The sequence below is a fragment of the Perognathus longimembris genome, chromosome 18, assembly GCF_023159225.1.
Source record: "Perognathus longimembris pacificus isolate PPM17 chromosome 18, ASM2315922v1, whole genome shotgun sequence".
Taxonomy (NCBI): Eukaryota; Metazoa; Chordata; class Mammalia; order Rodentia; family Heteromyidae; genus Perognathus; species Perognathus longimembris.
Genome location: NC_063178.1, coordinates 12,380,167 through 12,390,195, shown reverse-complemented (window position 1 = coordinate 12,390,195; position 10,029 = coordinate 12,380,167). Strand labels below are relative to the sequence as shown.

Below are 10,029 nucleotides of genomic sequence, written 5' to 3'. Positions count from 1 at the left end.
GCCAGGCACACAGCACATTGCTCAAGCTCCTGATCAGAGAACCTCCCCCCCCTCCCCGCGAACCCAGTAATTCAGGACCAGGTTCTAGGGTCCCAGAAGTCGAGGCCCGCCCACCTCAGGAAGTCTGAGCTGGTGGCCTCAACCGAGACGGCTCCGGGCATCCAGACTTCACCAAGAACCCTTGGGTATACTTAGGGCCGGACATCCAGGTACCTCTCTCGGAATCCTGCGGTCTAGAAGCTCCCAGGCGCCCCTAGGCGTCCTTACAACAACGGTGTCCTCCACCCCCCGTCCCCCCCCCCAGCCCGTCCAAGCAAAGGGGACTTAGGAGATCTGGAGACTCCAACGTCTCTAGCACCTATCCGGACATCCTCTGGACATTCTCCTAGGACCTCTCCAAGGAATCCCTGCAGCCACGATCTTCCTAGGGCTCCTCCGGGCATCCCGAGAGCCCCGAGGTCCCCCCACCCCCTCCGGTCATTCTGCGGCCCAGAAATCCTGGGACGCTTCGGGTGGTCGGACGCCCGGAGGTTCTTCGGTGTGGCCCGGACGTCCCGGGTCTCCTGGGGTAACCCGTACGCCCCGGGACTCTTCGGGGCGACCCGGACGTCCTGGGACTCTTTGGGGCGCCCAGCGCAGGGGTCGCTTGAGGTACCCTGCCGCCCCGGAACCCAGCGCGTCCTCGTCACCACGAGCCGCAGCGGGGGTGCGGCGGGCTTTCCTGGAAAATCTCAAGGGACGAAGCCGAGTTGGCTCGGCCCTTGGCCTCGAAGCGTCCAGCGGCAACGCCACTGAGGGACGGCCCTAGGCCGCCATGTGAGCGGTAACGCGGCTCTCCCAGTCCCTCACCTTGTAGACGGCCACACAGGCTGACGTGCAGCCCAGGTGCACTCCGATGGCCGCCATGAGGCGGCGGGACCGCGGCGGCTGTGAGCGAGGGGCCCCCGGCAGTAACTGCTCTGTGGCGAGTGCCACAGAGCCACCCCAGCAGGCACCGCGGAGACTTCGCGTTCCCGCCCGCCCACTGCATCCGGTCCGCCCCACCGGCTCTTCCGAGTTGCTACCAATCAGAGTGCAGGTCCCTCCTTTTCTCACGAGCAGTTAGCCAATCGCTGTGGTGCGTCGCCCCCCCCCCGCGCAGGCGGCAGTACGCATGCTCCGTCCGGAAAGGGACCGGAAGAGGCGGCTCCTTGCTCCTCCTGCTCCTCCTCCTGCTCCTCCTCCTCCTCCTCCTCCTGGCTCCAGGTTTTTGTCAGGGCCAATGGGAACTCTCGGTTGAGTTGCCACATTAGTCAAAGCTACGCGGTGGCATTTTTCCCCCAACCTCTCGGTTGTGGTGGGCGTCCCCTGTGAGCGGCGGTGTGTTGCACCTGCTGGCTCGGCATGCAGCGTGCAAGCTCAGCCGCCATCGTGGTCTTTTGCACCGGGCTTTGGGTTTCTCACCCTGCGCTGGTGCAGAGCCAGGAGTCCGGGGGACGCCCCAGGTCCGACTGTGAAGGTGAGCGGTGTGTGACCTGCTTGCATGGCGGTGGCACCGCAGCTGTCGTGGGGCTTTGGTTTCTCCCGGCTGTAAATAGCATTTCATCCAAGAAATGCAGGCCTTGGCCCTAATTTCAGATCACTTCCCCGGGCCTAGACAAACTCTGGCTTTGAACCTCGTCTCGGGACACCATGAGGCAAACCTGATTTGGCTGTTGAACGTTACATTGCCCTAGTAAAAAAAAAAATTAAAATTAAAACCCTGGTGAATTGGAATTTAGATCTGATTTTGTGCAAACGCTGCTAGATTTGGATGAGCCTGGCACCAGACCAATTCTGTTGGCATAGAAGACGTTTTCCAACTAGTTTGTGAAACCCCAAAGGGAAATAAACCTTGACAAGGAGCTGGGATGTGTGATGAAAGGACATAGCTACCATTGCTTACTTGAGAAGGGCAAGATGGAAAAGAATGGCTTATTGTTTTTCTTTTTTGGCCAGTCCTAGGTCGTGAACTCAGGGCCTGAGCACTGTCCCTGGCTTTTTTGCTCAAGGCTAGCACTCTGCCACTTGAGCCACAGCGCCACCTCTGGCCATTTTCTGTATATGTGGAATATGAGGAATCAAACCCAGGGCCTCATGTATACGAGGAAGGCACTCTTGCCACTAGGCCATACTCCCAGCCCTATTGTTGGGTTTTTAAGTTGTAGTAGACATGTAGTTAGAACTCGTGGATTTAGTCCCATCTAACCCTCCAGCTTTGAGGTTGTTGTACCGGACTCCCCCCACACCCCAACCTTCCCCCATCAGCATTCTTTGCAGATTAGAGCAGAAAGAAGGGAATTAGCTTTGCCAGATTCCTAGAGTACTTATGTTGCACTGAAATAGTTGATATCCTCAGAGCTTGAATTGTAAGCCCTCCAGATACGGTGATGGAATGGATGTGTTCTAACTAAAGTCTTAATAAATGAACTCTGGCTTTCTTCTACCGGCAATCATTCGATTTTTATCCAGAAATTTAAAGTATCTGCTTGATACTCTTTTGAAACTTTGCTGGAGATGAATGTATTTGTTTCTTTAAGCTATAACTTTGCTTTAAAATATCACTTGTGCTCTACACATTTGTGAGGTATGCACCATGGATTTGGTGGGTCATCACCTTATTTTTTTTTTCACTTGTCCCCGAAAACATTTCAGAAGAGACAGATCCATCTGGATTAATTACAAAAGAAGCTTATATATTTTTCCAAAATTTATTACAGCCCATTGTGATTATTAACTTGCAAGTCTTGCTAACCTGTGCATAAATGTCATCGTTAGGCAAAGAGGCAGTGTAATAGTAGTTATGGAGAAAAGAGATACTCGGAACAAGAATTATGTCTGAGATACAGCTCTGTTACAGCTTAGGAGATTCTTAAATAAGTTGCTTAGTTTCCTCTTAATGTTATAGGATTAAAATACCCTGTATGCATATTTTAAGCAAAAGGAACCATTTACAAGTTACCTTGCATCTGCTGATGTATTTTGTTAAGTTCACAAAGTCTTTTGGAAGCATTTTTATTTAATCGGCTATATCTGCCATTTGGATTTCCACCTGTTTTTGAAAACCCAGATTGCCATCCACTCACCCACCCAGAGCACCTTCCAGTCCTGCCCGCTCTATTCGTGGCCATGGCTATACGTAGGTGAACCATTTTTCTTCTGTCTCTTACACTGTATCTTTGCAGTGCCTTTTCTATGGTTAGATATATTCACACAAATACTGTTATGTTAACCTAGCCTACAGCAATCAAAACTCTCATGTGCTTTACAGGATCCTAGGAGCTGTAAGCTTTACCTCACTTAGGTATGTGGAAGGCTCTGCCATCTAAGTTGGCATAGGTGCCCTCTGTGACATTTCCACAGGAGATTTCCTAATTATACTGTCCCAGGATGTATCCTATTATTAAGTGATGCTTGACTGTATATTTGACCGCTCTTGTTTCCACCTGGATACAATATTAAGATTCCCCAGAGAACTGGAACCAGTAGGATCTCTCTCTCTCTCTCTCTCTCTCTCTCTCTCTCTCTCTCTGTCCCCCTCTCCCTCCCTCCCTCTCTCTCTCTCTCTCTCTCTCTCTCTCTCTCCCTCTCCCTCTGTGTGTGTGTGTGTGTTTGGTGGTGGTGGTGGTGGTTGGTCCTCACCTTAAGACTGAGTTATATCCCAGTAACTCTATCATACACTGAAATGACCCCCAAATCAGAACTGCATTTATTCTACAAAACCTAGGAAACACCATAGCTTAGCAACACAGCACACCGTGGGTGTACACACACTGGCTACACTCATGGTTATGTGAATGCCAGCTAGCAGTGCCTGACTTTCCCAGCATGAGCTGTCACTGAGAAATATCACAGACCTGTGGAGAAGGACACTGTAAGTGACAGCGAGTTGAGACAGGACACAGAAGCAGCATATGTGAAAAGGCTTCAGGTATGAAAATGATCGGTCATTGGATATAAAATAAGATTTTTGTGTTAAAAAAGTAAAGGATGGGGATCAGTTTGTAGTTTGAGTGAGGCTCTGGATTCAATTCCCAGGATTACAAACAAAACAAGATAGAAAGGAACTGAAAATATTTTTAAAAGGGGAGGGGCAGGAAGATACCAAAAATGTCCATTCACATGGGAAAAATACAACTAAGGTTCTACAAATAAAATTGATAGGATTAATAGCAGATTTAGATAGAAATGAGAAAATGAATTAGAGTAATTATCAGGAAGGATCACAATGGTACAAAGGTAAAAACAGGAAAAAAAGGGATCAAGGGGACAATAGAATAAAGAGAAAAGTTCTAACATGGTTATTGACTTTTCAGGATAAAAGAGAAGATATACAAATTCAATATATTTCAACAGAGTATTAAAAAATACCACACCTATCACATCATAAGAAAATTACATACCAAAAGAGCCAGAGAAAAAAAGCAAATTCAGAAGAATGACAATTAGATTGAGCTACAAGGGAAGTCTTAAAGTCCCAGAGCAAGAATGTCACTCCATGGTGGAGTGCTTGCCTAGCAAGTCTTGTTCAGGGACTTGGGTTTAATCACCAGCACCACAAGGGAACAATAACAGCAACAAAAAGTAAAGCCAAGCTACAGACTCAGACATGTTGAGGGGTGGAACACTAAATCAGAGAGCAAATTTGTTTAGGGAAACATTACAAATAAAATTGGATCAAATGATTTTCCAAATGACATAAGATATTCTAAGTGTTCAACGAAGTCCCACTACATCCAAGATTGGTCTAGTGAGCTTTCTTTTTGTTTTACTTTCCTCTTCTAAAAAATTAAACTGGAGCAGATGATGGGGTATCTTTCATCTTAGGAGGGTGGATAGAACTGTTGAAAATGAAGTTCCTAGCTGACTGACAGTTTTAATAATTCCTTGAACCTGAGTTCAATCGTTGTGTCATAATTCATCTGGCAAAGCTGGAGCTTTCCTCCTGAAGGTGGCATTATTATATTTTAAAATATTACTTTATTCCCTTGGATCCTGGCTAATCACTTAAAAACTTTAAATTCTATTTTATTGGTATCAAACATTGTATGAAACACATTGGAGGTTTTTGTAATAATAAGATATGATGAGGGCTGGGAATATGGCCTAGTGGCAAGAGTGCTCGCCTCATATACATGAAGCCCTGGGTTCGATTCCCCAGCACCACATATACAGAAAATGGCCAGAAGTAGCGCTGTGGCTCAAGTGGCAGAGTGCTAGCCTTGAGCCAAAAGAAGCCAGGGACAGTGCTCAGGCCCTGAGTGCAAGCCCCAGGACTGGCAGAAAAAAAAGAAAAGAAAAGAAAAGAAAAAAGATATGATGAGGTCTTTTTAAACAATAAACTAGGAAATATTTCAAACAAAAAATTAAATAATATATACTTACTATCTAGATTAAATGTTATTGTTCTCTATCAGCTACCAGTCTGTCTTCAAAAAATAAAATATTAGGTACAGGTAAGTCATCCTTTTTCCTTAATCCAACTACTATTTTCAGAGGAAGTAACAAATCTAAAATTAAATGTGTGCCTCTCAAGTGTGTGTGTGTGTGTGTGTGTCTGTGTCTGTGTCTGTGTCTGTGTCTGTGTGTGTGTGTGTGTGTGTCTGTGTCTGTGTCTGTGTGTCTGTGTGTCTGTGTTTGTCAGTCCTGGGGCTTCAACTCAGGGCCTGGGTAGTGTCACTGAGCCTTTTTGTCAAGGCTAGCATTCTACTACTTGAGCCATAGCTCCACTCCTAGCGTTTGGGTGATTAATTGGAGATATGAGTCTCATGGACTTTCCTGTCTAGGCTGGCTTTGAACTTTGATTCTGAGATCTCAGCCTCCTGAGTAGCTAACATTATCAGCATGAGCCACTGGCACCTGGCCCTTTTACATTTTTTAAGGAACTTTTATTATTACTGTGCACCTACAAACATAAAATAAAGGGTTTGTTTTGTGACCTTGAATGTATCTAAATTATACACTGTGCATATTCAATTGCAACTTTTTTGTGTGTGGTACTAGGTTTTGAGCTCCAAACCTCACACTTGCTAAGCAGCTCCTCTCCTACTTGAGCTACCCTCCTTCCTCCCACCCCCGCCCATCATTTTTGCTTATTTGTCCAATAGACCCTAGGGGTTTTGCCTGGGCCAACTGGATTGTGATCTTCCTATTTATGCTATCCCATAGCTCGGATGACATGTAGAGTTTGTAGAAAAGTGCTAATTTTAGGTGGAACTTGATTCCACTGATTGACTCAGTAAGGTCATGCAAACTTTCCATGGCGTTAATAACAGATTCCAAATCATTCTTAGCATTTGAGTCTATTGTCTCAATGATTGAACCATACCTAATTTTTTACACTTGCTCTTTGGGTTATATATGGAGGTGGGGTAGAAGGTTATCTCTGCAAATGTATTTCTTTATTCCTTCTAGTATGTAAAGAATTCTTAAACCGATTCTACAACTCCTTAATTATCAGTGAAGTTACCTTTACACCGGACACCATAGAAAAAGAGTTGATCAGCTTTTGCTTGGATGCCAAAGGAAAAGAAAATCGCCTGGTATGGTCCAATTCTATTATTTATTTTTCCTGAGTGTTTGAAGAAAACCACTAGTAATTTAATGTCTTACTTGGACTCAACACTCTCCTATGTACATGCTTTCTTAAAGTGTGTTTCTTTTCTGTTTCTTTTATTTGTTGCAATATGGGGTTTTGAACTCAGGGCCTCATGTTTGTTAGGCAGGCACTCTACCACTTTAGCATGTGTGCAGCCCTGTTCTGCATGGTATTTTTGCAATAGAGTCTTGCTTTCTGTCCAGATGGGCCAGTACCAGGATTTATTTATGTTCCTCATTGTTTCTGGGATGGTAGGCATGCAGCATCACATTCAGTGTCCCTTCTTCAACCAGGAGTCCCATGGACTTTTCTGCCTAGGCTGTCTTGGAACCATAATTCCTCTTATCCCCAGCCTCCCAAGTAGCTAGGATTACAGGCATGAGTCACTGGCTCAAGCATGTTGCTTGAAGACAACAAGAAATCCATCTTCCAGGGCGATGTAGTTGATGTACTTCCGTAATTCATTTTCATTCTGCTTTCTGAGTAAACAACCAATTATATGTGAAATTGTAACACTGAATTTGCAATGAGAATTTACTGTCTTGAATTAAGAGTGGGTAGATGTTTCATTTCTTACTAAGACAATTAGTGAAAACTATCAAAACACTTTATTATGGGGCTGGGAATATGGCCTAGTGGTAAAGTGTTCGCCTCGTATACATGAAGCCCTGGGTTCGATTCCTTAGCACCAAATATATAGAAAAAGCCAGAAGTGGTGCTGTGGCTCAAGTGGTAGAGTGCTAGCCTTGAGCAAAAAAGAGCCAGGGACAGTGCTCAGGCCTTGAGTTCAAGCCCCAGGACTGACAAAAAAAAAAAAACCCAACAACACAAAAAACACTATATTATTACTTATACCTAACTAATGAAATATACATATATATGCATTTCATATATATTATGGATATATGAAGTATACATAGATTATATATTTCATGTGTAAGTTTCATATATATCATAAATATGTGTGTGTTTGTATGCTACTGGGGTTTGAACTTAGCATCTCATGCTTGGTAGGCAGGTGCTCTTTCACTTGAGTCCCTCTTCTAGTCTGTTTTTCACAGGTTATTATTTTAAGGTAGGGTCTCTCTTTTTGCCCAAGTATGCACCTGGACTGTAATCCTCCTATTTTATGCTTCCTGCTCTAGCCGTGCAGACAGTCATGCAACATTGAGATGAAGTCTTCTGAATTTTTGTGTCTGAGCTGGACTGTAATCCTAATGCTCCTCATCTCAGATTGCTGAGAATTTAAGATTACAACCATGAACCACAGTGGTTGGCTTGTATTTTCTTGTAGTGACATTTAGGTGGTGGTTCCTTAGCTTAAAAGATGGTTTGGAGCCAAGCACTGAAGGGTCACACTTGTAATCCTAGCTATTCAGGAGGCTGGGAATCTGAGGATCACAGTTCAAAGTAGACCAGGCAGAAAAGTCCATGAGACTCTTATCTCCAATAAACTACGCAGAAAAAGTAGGAAGTGGCTCTGTGGCTCTAATGGTAGAGAACTAGATTTGAGCAAAAGAAACTCAGGGACAGCATCCAGGCCCAGAGTTAAAGCCTCAGGACTGAAGGGGAAAAAAAAGATGGTTTGCTTTAACATAGTGTTTTATATCACTAAAGATACTTCAGATTTCCCTTCCCCCTCTCCTTTCCCCTCCTCTTTCCCCTACCCACCCCCCCCCCCTTCCCAGGCCAAAAGTTTGCTACGTGCAATACAACAGGACCCAAAAGGTCCTGTCGAATTTGGCAGTTACATTGTATTATTGACTGTTTACCACAGACATGTGGCAAAACGCTTGTAATTTATTTATGTTAAGGTGTTTCATATTTTCATATGTAAAATGCAGAAGTCAGGTAGCTTGAAAGGCACTATTGCATGATGGGAAAGGTACAGGAGAGAGCCAGAACTTTAGGATTTAAAAAAAAAATCATTCTGCCTCTTCTCCTTGCTGGCTGGGTGACCTTTGGTCATCTTGAGTACAACATGTGGGTAATAATAGCATTTGCTTAACAAAACTGCTGTAATAAACAAGTCAGTTAATGCTTTCCAAGCAAAGGAGCAACCCAGTCACAGAGAAAACACTTTGTAAGTGTGATCTCTTCTCACCCATCTCTGAACAAGGTGTAGGGCACTTCTAATTAGGACAGTCAGGAGAATAGACTCATTGCCTTCTGGTGTCTTAGTCAGCAGGGGTTAAAATTAAATAACTGGACCGTGAAAACTAGGCTAACCTCTTTCTCCCTTTCTCTAATCATTTGTCTGTCTTTCTCCTTCTTCTGTTTCCTTCTCCCTCCCTCCCTCCCTCCCTCTCTTTCTCCCTCTCCCTCTCCCCCCCCCCCCCCCGCTCCGTTCCCCCCCCCCTCCCGCCCTCCGGCTTCCCAGATTTCATTTGGTTTTTACACTCAAGGCTGGGACTCTACCACTTGAGCTTACACCTTATGGCTAGTTATTTAGAAATAAGAATCTCATGGACTTTCCTAGCCAGGTTGGCCTTGAACCTCAGATCTTAGCCTCTTGAGTAGCTGGGATTACAGGCCTGGGCCACTTGCAGCCACTTTATTTCGTACTTTCTTCCACTGCCCTGGACACTAAGTTCTCTTCATTCTCCTTCAGTGTTATTATCTAGGGGCCACGAAGGACGCAGCCACCAAGATCCTAGGTGAAGTCACACGCCCCATGAGTGTGCACATGCCTGCGGGGAAGATTTGTGAGAAGCTGAGGAAGGTGGACAGCCAGATCTGTGAGCTGAAATATGGTATCACAGAGCCACGTGTCTTTTGCCCATATGTCTAATGTCTTGTCATACTTCAGAACATGCCACCATGTTATCTAGAAGGTCAGGGTTAGAAGGAAAGGAATTCTCTTCCATTTGGAATGACTTCTGGGTAGGTGAGTGATGTACCTGAGCCACTTGAGTTGCTGTTTGTTTTTTTTAAGGAAGGGAAAAAAACAGCCTAATAATAAACAAACAACCCAATGCATGATCAACCTTAGGTTAAAACTGCCAACTGAGACAACAAAGTTTAAACTAATTTACCAAGGCAATGCCAGCCATGTACGCCCAGGAATATAAAGAGAATATAAAGAGAGCCTTGACAAATGTTGACTCAGCTTCTGATAACCTATGAAGACAAAAATGACATCTGTTCAAAGATGACAGTAGGACTTGGAGGTTATAAATATGACTATGTTTTTCTTCCTAGCTATAGTTAACATTTTTCCTTCTTTAAATTTTAGGAAATAGGTTAGTCATATCAAAATAGGTTTTGTCTGATAAAATAGCTTGCCAAAGGAACCTAAAATAAGTGGCAAGGCAAGAGATGCCCTATTTAAAACATTATCCTTGGCCTTATAACGTTCACATCGATCTATTCTTACACTGAGGATGTGTATCTGGGCCAGTCCTCTGAGTAGA

General features: G+C 44.5%; 2 protein-coding genes across 2 annotated transcripts in view; one reads left to right on the top strand and one right to left on the bottom strand.

The window, feature by feature from the left end:
- Positions 1 to 10,029, bottom strand: part of Hspa14 (heat shock protein family A (Hsp70) member 14) — a 34,015-nt gene that overhangs the window by 20,000 nt on the left and 3,986 nt on the right. The window contains exon 2 of the mRNA XM_048367557.1: positions 850 to 957. Coding sequence (XP_048223514.1) covers positions 850 to 906 — 57 coding nt within the window. The 5' untranslated portion in view covers positions 907 to 957. The remainder of the gene's footprint in view (positions 1 to 849; positions 958 to 10,029) is intronic.
- Positions 1,268 to 10,029, top strand: part of Cdnf (cerebral dopamine neurotrophic factor) — a 13,525-nt gene continuing 4,763 nt past the window's right edge. Inside the window, exons 1-3 of the mRNA XM_048367560.1 lie at positions 1,268 to 1,498; positions 6,433 to 6,560; positions 9,228 to 9,369. Of these exons, the coding sequence (XP_048223517.1) occupies positions 1,384 to 1,498; positions 6,433 to 6,560; positions 9,228 to 9,369 (385 nt within the window). The 5' untranslated portion in view covers positions 1,268 to 1,383. The remainder of the gene's footprint in view (positions 1,499 to 6,432; positions 6,561 to 9,227; positions 9,370 to 10,029) is intronic.